General features: G+C 48.0%; 1 protein-coding gene across 2 annotated transcripts; it reads left to right on the forward strand.

Annotated features, from left to right (window-relative positions):
• Nucleotides 1-5,611: 5,611 nt before the first annotated feature.
• On the forward strand, nt 5,612-24,261 carry LOC111146304 (BCL tumor suppressor 7B). Of its 2 annotated transcripts, XM_022501798.1 has the most exons (6): nt 5,612-5,775; nt 9,438-9,513; nt 19,253-19,349; nt 21,555-21,725; nt 22,684-22,763; nt 23,218-24,261. In XM_022501798.1, the coding sequence occupies exons 1-6, from the start codon at nt 5,684-5,686 to the stop codon at nt 23,308-23,310; spliced, it is 609 nt and encodes a 202-aa protein (XP_022357506.1). In that variant the 5' UTR covers nt 5,612-5,683; the 3' UTR covers nt 23,311-24,261. The 2 variants fall into 2 exon arrangements, with proteins under 2 accessions (XP_022357506.1, XP_022357507.1); XM_022501799.1 differs by lacking the exon at nt 21,555-21,725.
• Nucleotides 24,262-24,395: the final 134 nt, after the last annotated feature.

Below are 24,395 nucleotides of genomic sequence, written 5' to 3' on the forward strand. Positions count from 1 at the left end.
CCATTGTCTCCTGTATTGATTCTGAATCAGTGGATGGAGCAACGGGGGCGGGGCGTTCCTCATCAGCGACAAAGCATCCAGAGGCCAGGGTGATGCGGGAAGATTCAGCAACCCACGCCCTGGTGCCTGCTGGACAGCATCATCACTTTTCCTTCCGTCCACAAAATGGTCCCCCTTCTCATTTGCTATCGTGTCTTTCAGATCCAGCTGATGGATCAGATCTTAAATGAGTGCTAAGTCCTCTGCCTTAGGTCGGGGAGGGCCGCCACCAAGATGAGCGGCCATGATGGCTGGGAGCGGGGATGGAGAGAGCTCACACAGCGCACAGCTCTCCCCTCCTGGCTGTTTCCTTGTTTCTCACTTCCTGCTCATTATCAATGTGTGAGGGACCCACCATCTGGGAATGTTTTGAAGCCCTCACTGAACTTTCCATTTTTAGCCCATACAAGCGAGCTCTCAAAGAATTCCAGAAGGTTCACTGTCCCTGCTCGCAAAGGCACGTGGAGTCCTTCACAACCCCCTATAGGATTCCCTTACTCCTTAGGACTGGTTCTTGGGCCTCTGTGGCCTTATAAAGGAGCATAGCTCCCAAGTGCCTTTCACAGAAAGACGACCCCGATCCTGGTCCTCTGTCATCTCTCTCAACAGGGCTTTGGACACAACCCAGGAAGGAGGGGAGAGAGAGGACCTCCCGCAGAGTTCAGGCTCTTCCTCCTCAAGGCTTGTCTTCAAACAGGTTTTCGCAGTTGCCAGTGTGGGTGACGGACGCCCAGGGCTCTAGACTGGAACCAGTGGGCATCCCAGCTTCCTTGAGCCCTGCCCTCCGCTGAAGCAGCCATGCAAGGAGCTCAGCTTTGGGAGGTAAAATAAAAAGAGAGGGCTCATGTGTGCGAACTCGGTGCCCCGGGGGTCTGATTAAGGGTGGGATTACACGCTTTGGGAGCAACTGTGTAGGAGGCAGAGTCTTGAAAGGTGGGTATTTTGGGGCGCCTGGGTGGCTCAGTTGGTTAAGTGTCTGCCTTTGGCTCAGGTCATGATCTCAGGGTCCTGAGATCGAGTCCCGCATCAGGCTCCCTGCTCAGCAGGGAGCCTGCTTCTCCCTCTGCCTCTGCTGCTCCCCCTGCTTGTGCTCTCTCACTCTCTGTCAAATAAATAAATAAAATCTTAAAAAAAAAAAAAGAGAAAGATGGGTATTTCAAAAGGAGGACGGTGAGCAGGAAATAGAGAGCAGGTCTTGTTTAGCTGAAACCGAATACAGGCACCGGAAACTGGAAGGTATTCGTGCCTGCGAGGCACTTCGTAGTTTTACAAAGTTCATCCAGTCCCCACCTCACCGGGTCCTCAGCACAAGCCTGGGAGGGACGAGGCTGTTGTTGGTGAACTCATTTCCCAGAAAAATAAAAAGCAAGATGAAACTGGGTTTCAGAGCGGTTAGGTGACCTATGCAAAGCCGTGACACAAGTATGTGGCCCGGCCCCGGCTTCTGTCTCTCGGCATTCTTTTCCCTGTGACCAGGGTCATATTGGGGGACCTGAGTAATGCTACAGTGTGACTTTGAACTGAAGCAATGGGGAGCCACAGAAAGAATTTTAGAAGAGTTGTAGTTAGGGGGTCTGGGGGGTGGTTGAGTGTCCAACTCTGGGTTTCACTCGGGTCATGGTCTCAGGGTCATGGGATCGAGCCCTGCATCGGGCTCTACACTCAGTGGAGAGTCTGCTTGGGATTCTCTCTCTCCCTCTCCCTCTGCTCCTGCCCTGCTCTCGAAAATAAATAAATCTTTAAAAACATAAATTAAGGGGCGCCTGGGTGGCTCAGTGGGTTGGGCCGCTGCCTTTGGCTCAGGTCATGGTCTCGGGGTCCTGGGGTCGGGCCCCACATCGGGTTCTCTGCTCGGCGGGGAGCCTGCTTCCTCCTCTCTCTCTGCCTGCCTCTCTGCCTGCTTGTGATCTCTCTCTGTCAGATGAATGAATAAAATCTTTAAAAAAAAAAAAAAAAACATAAATTAATAGGAGCTATGGTTATCCCAGGCGTGTTGAGCCTTGGGCATGGGGGCTGGTTGAGGGAGACTGAGCACTGCAGTGGGGCTACATTGCTCTGACAGAGAAAGCGGGGTGCTCCATAGGTCACGTGGACAGGGCAGGGAGGGAGAGCGCAGCTGATGTGGGCCCTGTGGGGAAGAATAGTGTTCATTCATTCATTCATTTATTCATCCTTCCAGTCTCTCTTTAGTAAGTACGTTCCCTGTGCTAAGTGTTGTGCTAGGCATTGGGGACGTAATGGTGAACTTGACCACAGGGTCCCGGCCCTTACAAGATTGACACTTCCGGGGACAGCATATCACAAGGAGCAAATGAACAAGTACAAGAACTTTCAACTGTGGTTAAACATAGATCTTCAGGAATATATGAGGACATATACCCAGTGTCATGTGGTCCTCAGGGTGGGTTCTCTTGCCTGCCCTGGAAATCCCTGATGCTGAGTGTAAGTTCAGGGTCCTGTGGGGGTTCAGGGAAGGGAGGCATCCTTCCTCCTGCTCAGAGTGATCTGGGAAGGCTTCATGGAAGAGGATGCATTGAGGCTGGGCATTCATTCAGCAAATATGTAACATGCACCTACTGAAAACAAGGCCCTATTTTGTTTTATTATTATTATTTGTAAGGTTTTATTTTTAACTAATCTCTACACCCACCGTGGGGCTTGAACGCACAACCCTGAGACCAAGAGTCACATGTTCTACTGACTGAGCCAGCCAGGCATCCCCAGGCTCTGTTTTAGATGCTACTAGGGATAATCATTGAACAAAATGAAACAGACCATGTAGTGCCTTCCCAGAACTATTGAAAAGAGGATAGATAATACACAAGGGAAACAAGAAAAATAGTATTTCAGGGGGTGAAATGCTCTGGAGAAAAATAAATTGTGGAAGGGGGATAGTGAGTAGAGGGGTGGATACTATATTCTTTGAGAGGTGGCTAGGAAAGGCTGCATTGAGAAGGTAATATTTGACTAACGATCCAAAGGATGTGAGAGAGTGAGCCATGAAATATGTATGGGATGTGTGTTTCGGGTAAGGGGCGCCTGCTGTGCAAAGGCCCTGAGGCAGGAGCTTTATTGGGTGTTTTCAGATGAACAAAGAAGGCCAGTATGTTTGGAGCAGAGACAGCAAAGTGTAGAGTTATAGGAGGTGAAGAGGTGTGGGGACACTTGGGGCATTGTAGGCCACTGTAGCTTTTACTCTGAGAGCATAATTCACTGCCTTGAGTGCAAATTGCCCAAGGGAAGTTCTGGGCTGACTCATCTCTGTATCCTCCTCAGCATCTAGCACAGGGCTTTTACCAAGAAAATATCAAGATGCAACTTTTAAAGTTTTTTTAAAGATTAATTAATTTATTTTAGAGACAAAGCAGAAGGAGGGGCAGAGGGAAAGAATTCTTTTTTTAAATTAATTAATTAATTAATTAAAATAAACATATAATGTATTTTTAGAGGGAGAGAATTTTTTTTTTTAAGATTTTATCTATTTATTTGACAGACAGAGATCACAAGCAGGCAGAGAGAGAGGAGGAAGCAGGCTCCCTGCTGAGCAGAGAGTCCAATGCGGGGCTCGATCCCAGGACCCTGGGATCATGACCTGAGCCGAAGGCAGAGGCTTTAACCCACTGAGCCACCCAGGCGCCCCACATTTTTTTTTTTTTTTTTTTTAAAGAAAAGGACGTCAACAGAGAGCATTTGTGTGGCCCGGCAGGAGAAGCTGATAGGTACCCATGTTGATCATTCTCTTATGCCGAGAGCTCCAGTAGAGATGAGGTGGGGAATATGGCTAGGTAGACAAATGTGGGCAGAAAACAGGGAGCTCTTTGGGTGTTCAGGGCAGGGGAGGACGGTGGCTGACTAGCAGGGTGGGCTGGAGGAGAGATGGGTGTAGGATGCTTGTTCACTGCTGGAAGGAGCAGCGGGCCTTGGAGTAGAGAGAAGCCGGAGGCAAGAGACGTCAGCGGGGAGGCTGGCCAGCACTTGGACAAGGGTGAGAGGGAAGATGGGTCTAACTGCCCGGGGCTGCTGAGCCGTGTGCTTACACCAGGGGAATCTGTGAACAGACTGGAGAATCCTAGAGAGCTCGCCTCTTTCGTGACCCTTAGCGTGCTCTGCCTTGTGCTGTCTTTTCCTCCTGCTTTCCTTACCCCTACCTCAAGGGCAGGGAGTGTCTTACTCATCTTGGCATCACACAGCGTCCTGTATGCCATTGAGCTGCAACAGGTGCTCAGGCAGTACTTACGGAGTTGTTTTAGATAAGCAGGGCTTGAGAAACGGATGTGCCACCTTTGATCCCATTAGTTCTAGAACCATCCCGTCTCTCCAGCATGCTGGTTCAGCTCTTCCAGTCCTCCGTCAGGCAGATGTTACTCCCGGGCCTCTCATGAGCAAGACAGCATGTGCCTGTCAAATCGCAACGTCCATCAGTCACGAAAGCCTGAACATAGAGACTGTGTCACGTTCAGAATTAGCTAGGCATTTCTCTGGGGCACACTGAAGGAAGTTTCTCTAGAGGGCGGAGAAGTAGCCACTACCAATCAATCAATGCAAAGGGTCTCCTGCCTCCTTTGTATCTCCTGAGGCAGTTACTATACGACCCTCCCTAAATACCGCAGGCATTGATAAATGCCTGTGGGGCGGAGGGGGGTAGGGAGCAAGGGAGCTGCACTCAAAATGAAACATTCACCCAAATATTTATTGAGCATGTTCTACAACGTGTGGACACAGGCCCCGCACGTACCCTAGTTTCAGAGGTCAGCTTTAAGGTTCTATTCTCCCAAAAGCCCCTGGACCCCCCCCCCCTTCATGTGGATTAGGGTTATCATAGCACCTTGAACTTACTTGACCCTATCATTTATAAAACGACATTTTAAACGCCCGTTTTCTGGTCGGCGTGTTCTTCCAAACTGGAAGCTCTCTGAAGGCAAAACCCCAGATTTTGTCCTCAGCATTGACCACATCGCCCTGGACAACGCAGGCACCGGATTAAATCAGACCAGGACGTAGAGAGCGAAGTGGAACCCGAGGAGATCAGGGCAGGGCTTCTCTGAGTCGGATCTGGACGTTACAAGGGTCAGTGGTCGGTTCACCAGGTAAAGCGATGCGAGAACTCCAGCTGTGGAACAGGTGTGTGCAAAGTTCGGGAGGCATTCTTGAGAAAGGTGTGAAATTCTGCGGTTGGAGCCCAGCAGTGTTATCTGGAAAGCGAGGGTGCTGGAGACCAGACGCAACAGAACCGCGCACCCGTTACGGTCAAGGGCATAAAACGTAAGTCAAGGCAGCAACCATGGCCAGAGGACCAAGGTGCCAACCCCCAAACCCCCGAGAGCTAGGGACCCCACTGGGAGCGCCTCGCACCTCGCCTTGCCCGCAGCACGTGCCGCCCGCCGGCCGCGCACCCCTGCCTGCTTGGGGACCAAGGGGACTCCCAGGGTGCCCAGGGAGCGCCGCCCGGGGCGGGACGCGCAGGCGCGCTGAGGCCTCGAGCCCCAAGAGGCGGGCGGGTGCGCGCGCTTCCTCGCGCACGCGCGCACGGAGGGGGCGACGGCCGCGGTGACGCTGCTGCGGCGGGCGGGCGGCGGCGCGTGAGGCGCGCGATTCCCGGTGTCTTGGGAGCAGTGTCCCGGCCCCCGCCGCTCCCGCTGCCGCCATGTCGGGCCGGTCGGTCCGAGCCGAGACCCGCAGTCGGGCCAAGGACGACATCAAGAAGGTGATGGCGGCCATCGAGAAAGTGCGGAAATGGTGAGGGGTCGGACCCCAGGGTGCCGGCGGGGTCGCCGGCCCAGGCCCACAGGAGCGCAGGACTGGTTGGCGGGGTGGGAGCCGACTGGCGGACGCTTGGGGGGAGGGGGGAGCGCGAGAGGGCGGGAGGAGGGCGCAGCTCGCGTCGGCGTGAGGTCAGAGGGCGCGCCGGCTCCCACCAATCAGGGGGTCGCCCGGCTCGCGGGCCCGCCCACCTGCCCGCGGGCCGCGCGTCTCCCGGCGGGGCTGCGGGCTTCCGGCTGCGCGAGGGGTTGCGGGGCTTCGACCGCACGCAGGACCCCGCTGCTTCCTCCCCGCCGTCGCGGGTCTCCGGAGCCCTTCGCGTTCCGAGCTGCCCGCTGTAGTAGCTGACATGTCCGGGGGGGTTCCCGCCGGCCGGACCGGGCACTCTACGTATCAGTTCTAAGTTTGGCGAGAGCGGCTCGCGGAATTTGCCCCGAGAGCCGGCGTGGCCGTCGGCCTCGGAGCCCCTGTCTTCCCCCGGTGCTGGGCCGCACGGAGCCTGCGGGGCAGGCTCGTGCTGCGAGCTGGTGAGGGAGTCGAGAGCTGCCCTCACTTGGAAACGGCTTTTGTCGTGTTCCTTGCCGGGCTGATTGCCCGCCTGTCTTGGACCAGGAACTCCGACGATTTATGACGTTCACGTCTAACAGCCCGCTGTTTGCGCCGACTTCTCCAGTCCCTTTTCTCTGGCTGACTCCGAGTCATAGCTTTAAAGCCCAGTTAGGGGTTAGCTCCCTCCAGGAAGCCTTCCTTTCCAAGACCTCCACCCCCTGTGGGGGCATCATTACCTTGGTTTTTTGAGGGGGGGTTGTTTATTTGTTCAATTCCCCACAAGTTCCTTATCTCGTATATAAGGGTTTTATATTAGTTAAATAATTAATGATTTCTTTTTCTACCTTCAAATCTAATCCTTCTAGGATTTTTTGGTGAAACCTAAGAACCACCACACCTTTCTCTTTTGGCAATCTCTACCCGCGGATCCCCCCCCCCCCCAGCCCCCAGCCCCCAGCCCCCAGCCGCCTAGGCCAGATGACCATCCTCTCTCTCCTGGAACTCTTAGGTTGCTTGGGGAGCTCAGCTCTTGCGCCATTACCCAGTCCATTCCTCACACTGCACAGAGTGATTTCACCTTTTTTTTTTTTTTTTTTAAGATTTTATTTATTTATTTGACAGAGATCACAAGTAGGCGGAGAGGCAGGCAGAGAGAGGAGGAAGCAGGCTCCCCGCTGAGCAGAGAGCCCAATGCGGGGCTGGATCCCAGGACCCTGAGATCATGACCTGAGCTGAAGGCAGAGGCTTTAACCCACTAAGCCACCCAGGAGCCCCCAGAGTGATTTCACTTTTCTCCAGAGTAAATATTATCATAGCACTCCCCTGCTGTAGAAACAAGGCTTCAGTGACTCTTCTTGATCTTAGGTTAAAGACCAGATGGTCCTTGCCATCTCACCAGACTGGCCTCAAACTGCCCTCTTTCTGGGAGTTTCTTGTCATCTTTCAGCTGGAGCCACATGCTGCCTGACATCCTCTACCCTTTTTTCCTCCTTGCCTAGTTAACTCCTGGCTCTGCATAAAACTTGCTTTCTCAAGGGACACCTTTCAAGATCCCTAATCTAAATCAGGTCCCCTTCATAGAATTTTCCACAATTGTATTAGATTGAATTGTAAGACATTTCCTGTATTTGACTTTTTAACTTAACAGAAGGGGCAGTTTGATGTGGTCAGACCTAATGATTAAGTGACTACAAAATGAGTTGTTTGATGTCTGTTTCCGATTGGAGTGAGGCTCTGTGAAGCTAGGGTCTGTCTACCTTGCTGCCTGTGTGCCCAGGGTCTAGCACAGGGTCATGTGTAGTATTCGCTGAGTAAAGGATGAAGTGAAATGGTCTGTCCAGGAATTGATTTTGATTTCCTAAGTCTGTAGTTCATTCTTCTTTCTATTTGCTGAACAGCATAATCAATATCCGCATTCACAACAGTTACTTTTTCTTTTCTTTTTTTTTTTTTCTTTCCTTTTTTGTAACCTCACATTTGGACTTGAAACATTTTGGCTCCCCAACTCTGCTTGTCCCATTATCTGGTCCTTACTCAAGAATGTCACTTGCATGTCCCCAAATGGGGGAAATTTCTTTTAGCCTTAATTTTTTTAAGGCTTATCTCAAATGTAGCTTTCTCTGTAAGATAAAACCTTAAAGCAGTCTTTGCTTTAAGGTTTCAGAAACCAGTGTAAGACTTGGAAGCACCCCGTCCTGTGCCTGCAATTCTTTCTTTTTTTTTTCTTTTTTAAGGTTTTATTTACTTATTTGACAGATCACAAGTAGGCAGAGAGGCAGGCAGAGAGAGAGGAGGAAGCAGGCTTCCCGTTGAGCAGAGAGCCCGATGCGGGGCTTGATTCCAGGACCCTGAGATCATGACCTGAGCCGAAGGCAGAGGCTTCACCCACTGAGCCACCCAGGTGCCCCGCTGCAATTATTTCTAAGTGGAATCCTGTTTCCACCACAGTTTCACAGAGGTCCTGGGAACTCTCCTTCCATGCCATAGCCCAGTCTTTCAGCCTTCTTCTCAACTTCCTTTTTTTTTTTTTTAATAAGTGCTATAATGATTTGATGCTTTAAAGTTTCTCTCACTCCACCCCCCCCTTTTTTTTTAAAGATTTTTATTTTATTTATTTGACAGAGATCACAAGTAGGTAGAAAGGCAGGCAGAGAGAGGAAGGGAAGCTGGTTCCCTGCCGAGCAGAGAGCCCGATGCAGGGCTTGATCCCAGGATCTTGGGATCATGACCTGAGCTGAAGGCAGAGGCTTTAACCCGCTGAGCCACCCAGGGGCCCCTCTTCTTAAATTCCTTATCACCATGTATCACAATGATGTCCTTACTTAGTTTTTTATTCCTATGTGCTGCTATGTGGGACCGTATCTAATACATTCTTTATCTCCTATAGGGCCTTGTGTAATAGGGTTTTATAAATATTAGTGGAATTAAATTAATTTTTTTTCAAGATTTTATTTATTTGAGAGAGAGAGAAAGAGGTAGTGAGAGAGAGCATGAGTGGGGAGGAGAGGGTGAAGCAGGGTTCCAACTGAGCAAGGAGCCCATGCAGGGTTCAGTCCCAGGACCCTGGGATCATGACCTGGGCGGAAGGTAGCGGCTTAACAGACTGAGCCACCCAGGTGCCCCTGAATTATTTTTTGAAAAATAAAGAAATAATGCCAGGTAGATACCTGAGTGTGAAAATGTGCTGGTACTCAGTACAGATGTAGTGTGTGAGGTAAAAAGGGCTTTGGTACACTGAGAAAAGGCAAGTAGTGGGTTCAGAGCTAAAGGAATTTGATAGGGAAGTCTGCTGGAAGGGATGATTTGCAAGGTAGGATATAGGTATAATTCGATGGAAAGAAGTTTAGAAGATGTTTAAGATTGAAGGAAGTTGGGGCACCTAACTGGCCCAGTTGGAGAGGATGTGCCCCTTGATGTTGGGCTTGTGAGTTTGAGCCCCACATTGAGTGTAGACATGACTGAAATAAAATAAACTTAAATTTAAAAAAATATTAAAAAGATTGAAGGAATGATCCACTGAGAAGTAGCAAATCACATTATGAGCAAAAAATCTGTTTCATTATCGGTTTTAAGAAGTGTTTTTCTTTCAGGGAGAAAAAGTGGGTGACCGTGGGTGACACGTCCCTTAGGATATTTAAATGGGTTCCTGTGACAGACAGCAAGGAGGTAAGTGTGGAAGAAAATCAAAACAATAAAAAGGTACCGTTTATTTCCTTTGGTTCTTTCCTTGGTTGTCTCTTAATTATAAAGGAATTTATTTCCCAAAATTGAGTTGAAAGTACTTCAAGGCACCCTTGAAGGTGGTTGATCCATGCAAAGCCTCTCTTTCTGTATTATTTCCCCCCTTTATTCCCTTTTCTTAACCCCTTCCTTTTTTTCCAAGGCTTGTTGAACCACAGCCCAGGCCTGCTCCTTGTGATTGTCAATATGGTTTTATTGGAACACAGCTATGCCCAGTGGTTTCCTCATCGTCTGTGTCCGCTTTTGAGTCGTAACGGCAGAGTCGAATAGTTGCCATAAGACCTAAACTCCTGCAAAGCCAAAAATATTTCTGATCTGGCACTGTAAGAAAAAGTTTGCTGACTCCTGCTCTTACCTGACTAGCTATCCGCTATAGTGTATCATACGTGCTTTATGTGTGTATATACTTTTCTAATCCCTCTTCCCTGGGTTTTTGTGGATAGCAGTGTATTCTTGAAAGCTACATAGTGCTGGGGCACATGGGTGCAGAAGTCAGTTGAGCGTCCAACTCTTGGTTTCTGCTTGGGTCGTGAGCTCAGGGTGGTGAGATAGGACCCCGGGGTGGGGAGGATAGAGCCCCTTGGGCTCTGCACTCATTGTGGAGTCTGCTTCAGATTCTCTCTCCCTTTCCTTCTGCCCCTCCTGCTCGTGCGCTCTTACGTGTTCTCTCTCTCTCTCTCAAATAAATAAATCTTTAAAAAAGAGAAGGAAAGAAAAACACGTAGCATTGCATGGTATTTGTATTTTAAAATTTATAGAGCATTGTGCTGAAAACTTGTTTCTTTTCTTTTGCTCAGCCTTGTTTTTGAGAACCGTCCGAGTTTCTGTAACTGTAAATAGAGTTACTGCCTTTGCATCTTGCATTGTGTTCTCTTACATGCAGTGACCACATTTACCTACACCTTCCCTGCGTGGTAAACACCCAGATTGTCTCCAACATGTGTTCCCAAATTGTTTTCAAAAAGCTCAAATTTAAAACACATACAGAGGGCACCTGGGTGGCTCAGTTGGTTAATCGACTGCCTTCGGCTTAGGTCATGATCCCGGAGCCCCAGGATCGAGTCCCACATCGGGCTCCCAGCTCCATGGGGAGTCTGCTTCTCCCTCTGACCTTCTCTCCTCCCGTGCTCTCTCACTTTCTCTCTCTCTCTCTTAAATAAATACATTTTAAAAATAAATAAAACACATACAGAAAAGAACGTAAGTCGTAAATATATGGCATAAGGAAGAAACATAAAGCTAGTACCCTGGTAAAAATCACGCAGGTCAAAACATAGAGCATTGCCAACTTCCCCAGAGACCTCTGCTGGACTCGTCCCAGCTTCCCCTCCCTGGCCCAAGGGTCTTTCTCCTACTTTTGCTTCTCTTACCACTTCTCTACTCATTTGTAAACACTTCTTTCTTTCTTTCTTTTTTTTTTTTTTTAAAGATTTTATTTATTTATTGGTCAGAGAGAGAGAGAGAGAGAGAGCACAGGCAGACAGAGTGGCAGGCAGAGGCAGAGGGAGAAGCAGGCTCCCCGCCAAGCAGAGAGCCCGATGTGGGACTCGATCCGAGGACGCTGGGATCATGACCTGAGCCGAAGGCAGCCGCTTAACCAGCTGAGCCACCCAGGGGTCCCTATAAACACTTCTTTAACTTTATATAAACAGCATCATAAATGATCTGTTTCGTGTGTCTTGCTTTTTCTGCACAGTGTAATGTTTGTAAAATTGATCGATGTTGTCCTTGGAGCCATTTGTCCCTCTCCAGTGCTGGGTGGAATTTTATTATAGGCCTGTACCATGATTTACCTCTCAGGTCCTCCTGTAGATGGATATTTGGGTTGTTCCCATTTTGGGGTAGCAGGAATCATGCTCCTGTGAACACTCTTATTCAGTATGTGGGTCAGCAGATATGTGGGTTTTCCTAGGATGTGTTCCTGGCAGTGGAATTGCTGGGTCTCGGAGTCTGCCTGTGTCGACCTATAGTAGTTCATGCCAAACTCTCAAAGTGATGGCACCAGTCTGTTCCCACCAGAAATAGGAGAGTTTGCATGACTCCGCATCCTCATGAACAGTTGGTATTGTTTTTTATATGTAAAGAACTTGTGCTTTTAACTTGGTGACTAAGTATGTAATTACTAACAACATTGAGCACCTTTTCAACGTTTAGGATTGAACCTCTCCAATTTCCTGTTTCAGGAAGTGCCTCTTTCATCCATTTGCTTGTTTCTTCCTTATGACTTGTAGGAATTCTCTGTGTTCTAGACACAAAGTCTTTATTGATCCTGTACTAGGCAGACCTTTTTCCATTCCACGGCTGCCTTTGCACTTTCTTTAGGCTGCCTTGAGTCACGGAAGTTGCTAATTTCAATGTAGACAAAATAATTAATCTTCTCTGTTACAGTTAATACTTTGAAATGTTTTAAATTCTCCTCCTCCTTCGAGGCCACAGAGTTAATCTTCCATATAGTCTTCTACAAGCTCATTATTCAGTTTCCCTTTACAACACACCTGGCATTGATTTTTGTGTATTTTGAAGTAGGAGCCCGATTTCATTTTTTCCCACCTGGATGTGCATTTGTCCCAGTGCCATTTATTGAAAAGACTGTTCTTTTCCTCCCACTCTACAGAGCCACCTTTGTCATCTTTCTTTCTTTTTTTAAGATTTTATTTATTTATCTGAGAGAGAGAGAGAGAGAGAGGGAGAGCACAAGCCGGGGAGGCGGCAGGTGAAGAAGCAGGCTCGCCACTGAGCAGGGAGCCAAACATGGGGGTCAGTCCCAGGGCCCTAAGATCATGATCTGAGCCAAAGGCAGATGCCCAGCCAACGGAGCCACCCAGCCACCACCCGCCCCTTTGCCATATTTCAAGTGTCTGAGCGTGGGTCTGTTTTTGTGTGTTGCCTCCAGCTTTTTGGGAGCACAGATGACTAGAGTGGCCAAACCTTACAGCATTCTTCTGGATGACTTGTGGGGTAAATGCCCAGGAGTGGGAGTGCTATGAAGGGTGTATATACCAATTGTTTTTAATAACTGCTGCCCAAAGTGGCTCAGTTGGCTAAGCGTCTGCCTTCTGCTCAGGTCATGATCCTGGGGTCCTGGGATCAAGTCCAATGTTGGGCTCCCTGCTCAATGGGGAGTCTGCTTCTCCCTCTGTCTCTGCCTGCTGCTGCCCCTGCTTGTGCTCTCTCTGTGTCAAATAAAAAAATAAAATCTTCAAAACAAAACAAAAACACAGCTGTTGCCCTATCTCGCCCCAGAAGGGCTGCACCAGTGTAGTTAGTACACTTCCCCAGGAGTGCCAGGGCCTTCCCGCTTCTACGACTTCACGGGCATATGGTACGATCAGTCCTGCCATCCCGTTAGTTGTCTTTTTTATTTCCCGTATTCCTGATTACTTGTCATGAGGTGGATGATTTCATCTCTTCAGATTTCCTTTTTATCCACTTACATATCCTCTTCTCTGATTTCTTTTGCTTACTTTTGTATTGGGTTTCCTGTCTTTACCTTTGTGATTTGCATGGATTCGTTGATATCCTAGATACAGAAAGCTCGGGTCAGATTGTTACCCTGCAGGTATCTCTGACATGTCGCCTGTCTGATAACTTTATCAGTAATAGGCCTTTCATTTTTTTGTGTCAGATTAGTCAATTTTTTGTTAAGGTTTTTGCGTTTTGAGTCTTGTTTCAGAATTATTCTACATTGCGTGGTCATAAAGAACATCTCCATCTCCTGTTATGTTTTGTATTTCTTTTTTTCTTTTTTAATTTTTTAAATTTTTTTAAAAGATTTTATTTATTTGTCAGAGAGAGAGGGAGAGAGAGTGAGCACAGGCAGACACAGAGGGAGAAGCAGGCTCCCTGCCGAGCAAGGAGCCCGATGCGGGACTCGATCCCAAGACGCTGGGATCATGACCTGAGCCGAAGGCAGCTGCTTAACCAACTGAGCCACCCAGGCGTCCCTGTATTTCTTTTTTTAATGGTGGAGATATGAATCTAATTTTAATTTTCCGTTACACAGATGGCTATTTGCCCTAATACTGTTTACTATTACTATTCACTTTCTCTCTCGATTTGTGATGTCATCTCTGTTGTATGCCATATTCATATCTAGATCTGTTTTTGAGCTCTCCATTCTCTTTTTTGTTACTTATTTTGTCCTGGGCTAGAGAGATTTTTATTTATACTATTCTACTAAATTATACCAAATTATATTGATTTGTATATATTTTATACTAAATTATACTAAATTTAGTATTTACTAATACTAACTAGGACAAATTTTCTCTCTTGCTGTAGGTTTTTTGGAAAATAGCCTTTATCAAAATAAAAATTCCCTTCTCATTTTAGTTTCCTAAATTTATTAAAAATTATCAATAGAGGGGCGCCTGGGTGGCTCAGTGGGTTAAAGCCTCTGCCTTCGGCTCAGGTCATGGTCCCAGGGTCCTGGGATTGAGCCCCACATGGGGCTTTCTGCTCGGCAGGGAGCCTGCTTCCTCCTCTCTCTCTGCCTGCCTCTCTGCCTACTTGTGATCTCTGTCAAATAAATAAATAAAATCTTAAAAAAAAATTATGAATAGATGTTGGACTTTATCTAGCTGCCTTTCCTGCATTTACTGAAATGTCCATGCCATTTTCCTCCTCTAATCTGTTATCTTTTAGTAGGGTGAATTATATTAATAAAGTTTCTGATGTTGAAACTTTTACATTCTTGTATGCATAAGAGAAATTCTACTTGGATAGGCTTTCTTTCCCCCTCGTAGAATGCAGTGTTCAATTCACAGATATTTCATTTAAGATATTTACATCTGGTTCATAAGTGAAATTGGTCTAGATTTTCTTTTATTATCCTATCTTTATTTACCTTTTTATAGTATTAAGATTACATTCGCCTCCTGAAACAAATTAGGCAATTTCCCCTCTTGATTTCTAGAACAACTGGTGTAAAATGAGAAAGTTTGGTAGAAGTCATCTTTAGTACTTTCTGGTACCTTCATTACCATCATGGTAGTTTTAATGGTGATTGATGCGTTTTGGTTTTCTCTGGTTTTGGTACTTATTTTGCCTTGTATGTATTCCTACAAATTTATCCATTGCAAATAGGCCATTGGTTCTTTAATAAGGTTCAGTGCTAGGTCCTCCCCTTTCTTCATTTCTGCAGTTATATTTAGAAATGAGGCAGGGCACTTTTTAGTTGGCCAGTGAGCTAAACTTTTGGCAGTGGATGGCTCAGTCTTGTATAACGAGGAATTAGTTGGCCCGTTCCAATGCCGGTGACACCTTGAACACTGATCAAGAGTTTTCACGTGTGCTGGTGTGTAGTTATTTGTGATACTCTTTTTTTTTTTAAAGATTTTATTTATTTATTTTACAAGCAGAGATCACAAGTAGGCAGAGAGACAGAGAGAGAGGGGGAAGCAGGCTCCCCGCTGAGCAGAGAGCCCGATGCAGGACTCGATCCCAGGACCCTTTGATCATGACCTGAGCTGAAGGCAGAGGCTCAACCCACTGAGCCACCCAGGCGCCCCCAAAAGTTTATTTAATAGAATGATTTTTCTATTTTTTTGAGTATATGTGCTGCCAAGGCAAGCACTAATAGAATGATTTTTAATTTCTAGATATGTGAGATGTTTTAACTATCTTTTTAAAATTGGTGTACTGATTTTATTGAATTAATAGGATATTCTTTTGGATTATTGGGACTTTTTTTGTGATCTCATCTGGTACATGATTGGTTTTCAGACCATTCACTTGTGATTAAAACAAATATATTCTCTAGGTATGAATTAAACAATTGAAGCATTTATTATGTTAACCCAAATCTTGTGTATCTTTGCTTATTTTTTTGTGTGTTTGTCCTATTATGTTTCTGAGAAGGGTGTGTGGAATCGTTGATATATTTGCTGCTTGACGGCTGATGAGTCACTTGTCATGTTTTGTTTGAAACTGTTTTTGATGTATTTACACGATTATGTCATTGTTATCTTGTTATCTGTTTTTTGTTTTTAAAGATTTTATTTATTTATTTGACAGACAGAGATCACAAGTAGGCAGAGAGGCAGGCGGAGAGAGAGGAGGAAGCAGGCTCCCCGCTGAGCAGAGAGCCCGATGTGGGACCCGATCCCAGGACGCTGGGATCATGACCTGAGCCGAAGGCAGAGGCTTTAACCCACTGAGCCACTCAGGTGCCCCCTGTCCTCAGTTTTGACTGAAATTTCAGATCAGATATTTCAGTTCTTAGAGAAGTTTCTTGTTTTAGTCACTGCTTAGACAAAGTAAATGTTACGTATTATGTACTCTTTGCACCTATTTTATCATTGCTTTCTCCTAGATTCATTTTTCTTGCTGCAACATATCCTCCAAGAGTTTTGTCAGAGAGAGCTTTTGTGGGGAAAACTTTCTGAAAATATCTTTTTACTTCTGAAAATATCTTTGTTTCACTTTTATGTTTAACTGATCATTTTACCCACGTCTGAAGTTCTAGGTTTTCCTTCAGCATTTTGAAACTATTGCTCAATTGTTGTGCTTCTGGTGTTGCTATTGAACAATCTAGCGTCACACTAATTCTTCTGGATTCTTCCTAGGTGGTCTTGCATTCCTGGAAACTTCTAGAATTTCTTCCCTGTCTTTGCTCTCCCAGGACTTCTGTAAGACTATCCTGTGATGTTGATATCTAGCTTCTTTATTTTTCCCTTTCTTCTCATTTGTTTCATCTCTTCATTCTTTCTCATGTACTCTTGATTTCTCAACCAAGGTTTTGCTTGTTTTCAGCTGTACCTATTTCTGCTACTAGACTCGGTCACTTAATTTTTATTTTCAACAATTACATTAACCATACCAAATTTCCTCAACTGGTGGTTCTTCAAAACAACTTTCCAGCATCCTTATCTTTCTGAGGAGATTATGTTTTAATTTTTTTTTTCATTTTTTTTGAGAGAGAGAGAGTGCCACACCTGAGTTGGGGGGGAGTGGGGTTTAGGGGGCAGAGGAAGAGGGAGAGAAAGAATCCTAAGCAGGCTCCACACTTGGCCCCGAGCCCAGTGAGGGGCTCAGTCTCATCACCCGGCGGTCATGACCTGAGCCAAAATCAGTAGTCAGACGCTCAACCACCCGAGCCACCCAGGCGCCCCGAGACTTACTGTTTTATTTAAATTCTCATGTCTTCCTAGCCTCCTTCTTCTAGTATAGCTTCTTCTATTTATTGTCTTTAATGGAGCTTGTTTCTTCCAGTGTCTGGCTAGTGTTTTCTGTGCACTTCTTTCTTTCTTTCTTTCTTTCTTTTTTTTTTTTTTTATTTTATTTTTGTAAACATATATTTTTATCCCCAGGTGTACAGGTCTATGAATCGCCAGGTTTACACACTTCACAGCACTCATCATAGCACTTACCCTCCCCAATGTCCATAACCCCACCCCCCTCCCCCCAGCAACCCTCAGTTTGTTTTGTGAGATGAAGAGTCACTTATGGTTTGTCTCCCTCCCGATCCCATCTTGTTTCATTTACTCTTCTCCTACCCCCTTAACCCCCCATGTTGCATCTCCTCTCCCTCATATCAGGGAGATCATATGATAGTTGTCTTTCTCCGATTGACTTATTTCGCTAAGCATGATACCCTCTAGTTCCATCCATGTCGTCGCAAATGGCAAGATTTCATTTCTTTTGATGGCTGCATAGTATTCCATTGTGTATATATACCACATCTTCTTTATCCATTCATCTGTTGATGGACATCTAGGTTCTTTCCATAGTTTGGCTATTGTGGACATTGCTGCTATAAACATTCGGGTGCACGTGCCCCTTCGGATCACTACGTTTGTATCTTTCGGGTAAATACCCAGTATCTGTGCACTTATTACTTATTCCCTGGGGACTCTGAGCTGCCTTGGTTAGCGATATGTAGCTGAGGGAGGATGTAAGCCCGGGCTGTGGTTTTCCTTCCTCCTGGTGAATTTAGGTCACTGGGTGAGCTTTAGGATTCAGCCTTTCCCTCACCCCTACTCCCTCTTCCCCTCCCTCCCAGGGAGCTCCCTAGTACCAGTCTTCCAGGTGCTGCCTTTATCTGGGAGCTGCCGTCCTTCCTTGTCCCTGCCAGCCCCAGGGAGCTGGTGGGTGGAAGTTAGGGCAACTCCGCTACCACCCTTGATTTATCATCCAGTCCTGGCTCTAGTGGTGCCATTACCCACAGGGGCCAAAGGTCAGGCAGTTAAATCTCTTGGGCTTGTGAATGGGGAGTCGCGGGCACTGGTAGAAAGTCCTTCCCCTCCCTAACCCAGTTCTCACATGTAAGCCCCTGGCCCTTGCCTAATTCCAGTTCTCCCTGCCTGGGACCCAGCTCCCTTTGTCTCCCAAGGGCTTCTCCCAGTTTTTGCTCAGGCCTCTGAGTTTATCGTCCCTCCAGCAGTCCGTGGTAGAGGGCCATCCTGTAAGGAATTAGTATAGACCTGCCAGATTAGGAAAATGGGAAATGACAATCAAATTGGTGAAGAAGTGGGAAGGATCCGAGGGAATGGGACATCACTGACCAGAGAGCAGATTGACACAAACTCCACGTAGTGTATATTTCAGAGTTTTCAGCGGGACGCCTGGGTGGCTCAGCTGGTTGGGTGTCCGACTCTTGATTTCGGCTTGGGTCATGATTGCAGTATCGTGGGTTTGAGCCCCACTTTGGGCTCTGCTGCTCAGTGTGGAGTCTGCTTGGGATTCTTTCTCCCTCTCCTACTGACCCCTGCCCCGCTCAAGCACGTGCTCTCTCTAAATAGATAATTTTTTTTAAATTGTGTTTTTGTAGTTTCTGTGGTTAAGTGTGAAGTGTAATTGCATTAAAATCATGTCTGCATATGAAAAAAGTAAAGGGAAAGTGGTTCGTGAATGTGCAGCTGATTGACGGCAGGTTTGAGAGTAACAAAAATTAGATTCATGTATAATAAATAGACATGTATAAAAAGTATAAATTAGTAAATTTGAGATTTCTCCCAGATTTCAACTTCGGGCTGTTGGGGGTGCTCTCGTTTGGAAATGTTTGGATGGATTCATTTCCTTTCCTTAGGGCTCACTCCTCGCAAGCTAGTGCTTACCTTTGCCCTGTGTTTCCCCACGTCTGTAACTTACATCGTGCTTGGCGGAAATGGTGTTAGAGGCAGAGGCGCCCATGGGGTGGTCATTCCGGGTGGATGGCTTCACTGGTCAGTAATCAGGCTAGTGGGGCCTCTTCGTCCTGTCCCTACTTGCCTTACGTATAAAGCGACTCCTTCCTGGGTCCAATCAGAGACCCATTTTTCCTTTTTCCTGCTGTGCTACCAGAACAGGAATCCTTCTCAAATGGGTTCTCTGTATTTCTCTTCCATCCACATGAGGATGGGTGGGATAGAGCATTCTGCTCAGGGCAGAAAGCAGAAGAGAACCACAGGGAGCGCTAGTGGAAGCCCGTGTGTCTGCCTCTCCCTTCTGAGTCATGATATTAGCACCGGCAGGATCCGTTTTACAAGAAAGAGCAGAGACCCTGAGGCTTGGGGACACCTTATCCAGGATTCTGTTATTCCTTGGGTCCTAAATTCTCACACTGTTGTCGTTACTCCTGTTCAGTCCTAATCCAGACCTCTGTGGTGTCTCACACAGCACCCTTCTCCCTCTCTGTGGGTCTCCTGCTTGGCTCTGTCACATTCCTCTTTTTTTCCTTTTCTAGAAAGAAAAGTCAAAATCGAACAGTTCAGCAGCCCGGGAACCTAATGGCTTTCCCTCTGATGCCTCAGCCAATTCCTCTCTTCTTCTTGAATTCCAGGGTGAGTTGCATCCATATGTCTTCCTTGCAGGAAAAGCAGCACTTAGATCTGAACCCATTAATGACGGGAAGAATAGTTCCACGTGTCCCTTCAGTGCCTGCTGCTCTGCTGATATCTTGCTGGCACTTTACATCAAGTCTTTTCCTTGAAGCCTCACAACAACCGTGCAAGGCAGATGATCGGAGCTTCGTGTTCCATTTGGGGAAACCGAGGCTCAGAGGGGTGAAGTTCTGTATCTCAGGGTACATAACCAGTAAGTGACAGACCCCGTGTTAGGTTTTCTGGCTCAGAAGCTCTCTTCTTCAGATGGTGTGTTTTATTACAATAGTGCCTTGGAGTAGGCCGCCCGAAGCCAGGGCCTCTCCTGTCCACTTTCAGCCAAGTTCCACCTTCTGAATCAGTCTTCAGTAAATGTCCCGCCTGTGCTGGCCCTGCGGGTCCCGTACTACCTTCACACCTGGGTGGTGGCTGCTGTTCAGAAGGACTTGCCCTTGAGCTTCTTGTTTTTATCCTTACCTCAGCCTGTGACGTAAAGCAGGCGCTTATCATCAGCCCTGTCGAAGGAAGCTGATGCTCAGGGAAGAAGTGTTTGCCTAAGCTCAAAAGTGACAGAGCTTTATTCTCTTTCTAGTAAAATGCTGCTTCTGTTTTAGCGTAGAAGATCCTGGTCTTTGTGGGAGTAAGACTAGAAAGGGCTTACGATTTTCCCTTTGGAACAAGACTGGGAGCCTGCAGGTATCCACTCCCCGGCTCTCCCCCAGGCCCCCAAGGTCAGCGAGTATGATAGAGGAAGGGGAATGTAAGGGAACGGTTTTCTAGCTATGTTTGGGGTGTCCAGTAATCACAAAGCTCTGGGAGATGTATGAAGCACCGTTTCCGCAATTTGGCCACCATCCCATTCCTTTCATTCGTTGAACATTTGATGAACTCCTACTGTGTGCCAGGTACTGGGTAGCACACTGGAGATCCCAGGACGAGCGAGCCACAAAGCCTGCCTGCACAGCATGTAATAGAAGGAAATTAGCGTGTAAAATAATGAGTGTGGGTGTGCGTGCGATACAACAGGAATGTGATAGAGGAGGTGGTCATTTCTACCCAAGGGAGCCTGGGACACAGGGCTCACAGAGGACGTGGTGCTTGAGCTGAACAGTGCTCTGTATTGGCGCTTTCCGGGAAGACTGGAGAGAGCAAGTCCTGCTGGACACCTGTGTGTGAAGCGGGTCTCCGTGAGTCTGCGCAGCTGGAGCCCAGGCTCGAGTGTGGACGATCAGTGGGCAGTGAGCCTGGAGGTCAGAGGAGATTTTGTAGGTTGTGATAGGGCCATCTGTGCCCGCCCTGGGGAAGCCCCGGAGTTTGGATTGTAACCTTCGGGCAGCAGGGAGCCACGGAAGGATTTAGAGTGATCACCCTGGTGACGGTGTGAAGTACAGGTGGGAGGATAGGAGACTGAAGGAAGGGCGGTCGGGGTGTGGCGAGAGCCGGAGGCCTGCCCTAAGGTGGCAGGAGTGGAAGGAATGAACGGAGGTGATGTCAGAGCAGTAGGATGGGTCAGCTCCGGGGACCAGCTGCTGCAGGGGAGGGAGGGGAGGGAGGGCAGGGAGTTTTTGCCTCCTAAGTATTGACGTCAGGTGGTGACTTGCAGCCTTCAGACAGACCTTCCCAGGTGGGAATTTCTCGGTCCTCGAGGAGGTCAGGTGGCGCCCGGGCCGCTGAAGGGCCTGTGTGACCACCTGCCGGTACCACCACCTTCCTTGAGATAGCCAAGAAGGCTGCGCAGACTTTAGCGTTTTCTACACACCCCGTGTTGAGAAAGGTTGAGGGCACAGCTGCGTCCCTCCCTTCCACTGGACGTAAGAAAATACCACGTCCAGACTCTAATTGGTGGGTAATAAAGAAGGGATTACCAAGCCCATCCTGACCTTCCTGAAATATAAATGTTGCATAACCCTAAAGATTCTGGCTGCCTCTGGTGCTTAGAATGTATGTTGTGAAAGAGAAAATGTTTAGATTATTCAACTCAGACTGGTGACCGTTTGCCCTACCTTTGTCTGTCTGCCTTTGGCTCAGGGGGCATCCAGGCAGTGATCATTCCATTTGGTTGTGCCCATGGCTGCCTGAGGAGGCACCAGGCCCCCTGCTGCGAACTGTTCCTCCCAAGAAAAATGACTGCTCTCAGCTGTTGCCTTTGTTGTGTTTGGTTTTCAGATGAAAACAGCAACCAGAGTTCGGTGTCCGATGTCTATCAACTCAAGGTGGATAGCAGCACCAACTCGAGCCCCAGCCCCCAGCAGAGTGAGTCCCTGAGCCCAGCACACACCTCTGACTTCCGCACAGACGACTCCCAGCCCCCGACGCTGGGCCAGGAGATCCTCGAGGGTGAGTCGCAGTTGGCCCAGGACGAGTGTCTTGGAGGGGCCTGTACTCTTGAAGTTTCTTTTCTTTGGAGGAAGAGGTTAGAGAAGGTGCCTCTGGCCTGGCAGCCTTGAGCCATTTGTTAACAGTGTGGGCTTTTGGGGGGGATGGTTGTGTCTTCCCTACTCGCGGGATGAAAGAAGGGAACAAGCAGCATGCCCGAGCAGCCGGCTCTGTGCGAGGCACTTTTCCCATCGATGCCTGGTGTATTGCGCTGAAACCCTGGGGCATAGCAGGTGTAACCTCTGCTGTGCGGATGAGGAAGTGGAGTCTTAGAAAGGTTAAATGGCTTGTCCAGGGTCGCATAGCCAGTAATTGGTGGAACCGAGGTCTCCAGATTCATGCCTCCTGACTTCGGAAATGATGCTTTTCCCACTGTATCCTGCGCATTTCTTCTGATAACATGTGTTGACTCCCCAGCCAGTGCTGGCCTCCACCAGCGTGGTGCTTAGGGAAGCTCCCTCAGCCTGAGGCAGGAGGCCGTGCAGTTGGACTGATCTTGCTGGTGCAGTTGGACTGATCTTGCTGCCTTTTTTGTTTTTGTTTTGTTTTTTTTTAGAGGGGCGGGTGAGGGAGAGGGAGACACAGAACTTTTTTTTTTTTTTAAAGATTTTATTTGTGTATTTGTCAGAGAGAGAGAGCACACAAGCAGGCAGAGGGAGAAGCGGGCTCCTTGCTGAGCAAGGAGCCCGATGTGGGACTTGATCCCAGGACCCTGGATCATGACCTGAGCTGAAGGCAGTGGCTTAACCACCTGAGCCACCCAGGCATCCCAAGACAGAGAATCTTCAGCAGGCTCCATGTGGAGCTTGACATGGGTCTTGATCTCACAACCTCAAGGTCACAACCTGAGCCGAAATCAAGAGTCAGATGCTTAACCGATTGGGCCAGCCAGGCCCCCCTCACCTTGCTGCTTTTTCAGAGCCCTCCCTGCCTGCCTCAGAAGTCGCTGATGAACCTCCCACCCTCACGAAGGAAGAACCAGTTCCACTAGAGACACAGGTAAGGAGCACTTTGGGTTTTCCAGCTTTTTTGCTTTTTTTAAAAAAGATTTTATTTATTTATTTGACAGAGATCACAAGTAGGGGGAGAGGAACGCAGAGAGAGGGGGGAAGCAGGCTCCCCGCTGAGCAGAGAGTCCGATGCGGGGCTCGATCCCAGAACCCTGAGATCATGACCTGAGCCAAAGGCAGAGGCTTTGACCCACTGAGCCACCCAGGCGCTCCGGGTTTTCCAGTTTTTTTAAAAAAAGGGACTCTGTTGATATGAATTAGACTTTATAGCATCGAACATAGGGTGCGGAGGCAGCAAGGGAAACTGGTGTGTCCGCTTATGAGGTGGAGAAGAAGTTTGTCTGCAGGAAGGTTGCGGGTGGGCTTCTGAGCTGCAGTTAGGGTGGATGGGAGGTTCTAGTAGAGAGGGGAGGCCCTATTTTAATTGCATGCTCTGCTCCTAGGTTGCGGAGGAAGAGGAAGACTCCGGTGCCCCGCCCCTGAAACGCTTCTGTGGGGACCAGCCCACAGCGCCGCAGACAGTATCAGATAGCTAGCACCACCCCAGCGCGCTCCGCCTCCGGGCCCCCTGCCTCTATTTATTGCGTTCTGGTTCTGGCCGTGCTTTGTTGCTGGGGTAAGGGCAAGCACTGGGGTCCAGAGCCTGCACATAGGAGCCTTCAGGGCTGGAAGGTGGGACTTGGGGTTATAGCATCATCTTCCCGTCCCTGGCACCTGTGTCCGCTTGCTCCTGAGAAGAGGAGCACTCATGTCTTTTTTGCACCCCAAGCAGGCTGGACCGTCAGCCATCCCAAGGTCCATCTGTCACCTCCAGGTAGCAAGCAGTCTCTGCTCCAGGACCTCTGGACTGAGCTGCTGGCGCTTCTACAGGAGGAAAGAGATGTGGAAGGTGCCCTCTAGAGAAGAGAGTGCCTAGGTTACTTGAACTTGAGTGGAGACTGTACTTTCATGAACTTTCCCATTCGGCTAGGGGCCTGTAAGCTGCCATTGGAGAAGGCCTGGTAGAGACTTTGGAGGGAAGGGATGGGCTCTACACGAGGGCAGGAAAGTCTGTATAAGTTTCCTGCTGTCCTGGCACTTCTGCCCATTCCTGAGTTGTCCTGCCTCTCATGGGCTCTCCAGCTGCTGACAGTCCTTTGTGCCCTGCTGTAACCATCCTCTTCCCCCAACACACACCGAGCTTTCCCCGGTTCTCACCTGTACATTGCATTCCAGCATCCCCTGCTCCTGCTGCGGTCCCCTGCCTCCTGCCACAGACTCTGCCCCAGCGAGGATTTGAAGTTCTGAGAACAGTACCCATCCCCCACCAACAGTACTCCTTCAGCTCAGACTTTCTAGAAAGTTCCCTCTTCTTTGAAATTTGCATGTTTAATTGAACTTTGTGATTTTATTTTTTGTTCAAAAAAGTTTAAGAAAATGGAAATGGGCAACAGTGAGTGAAGACATATTTTAGCACTGAATAGAATATTTTTAAAATTAAACTATTTGAAATATGTTTTGTTGGTATTTGAGTGCTTCATTCTTGGGGGCAGGAGCTAGTGGGGGGATGGCTGAGGGCCTGCCAATTGTCTTACTCCCACAAAGGGATCTTCTTTTTTTTTTTTTTTTTTAAGATTTTATT

This window comes from Enhydra lutris, unplaced genomic scaffold (assembly GCF_002288905.1).
Source record: "Enhydra lutris kenyoni isolate GAN:26980312 unplaced genomic scaffold, ASM228890v2 scaffoldscaffold13, whole genome shotgun sequence".
NCBI classification, from domain to species: domain Eukaryota; kingdom Metazoa; phylum Chordata; class Mammalia; order Carnivora; family Mustelidae; genus Enhydra; species Enhydra lutris.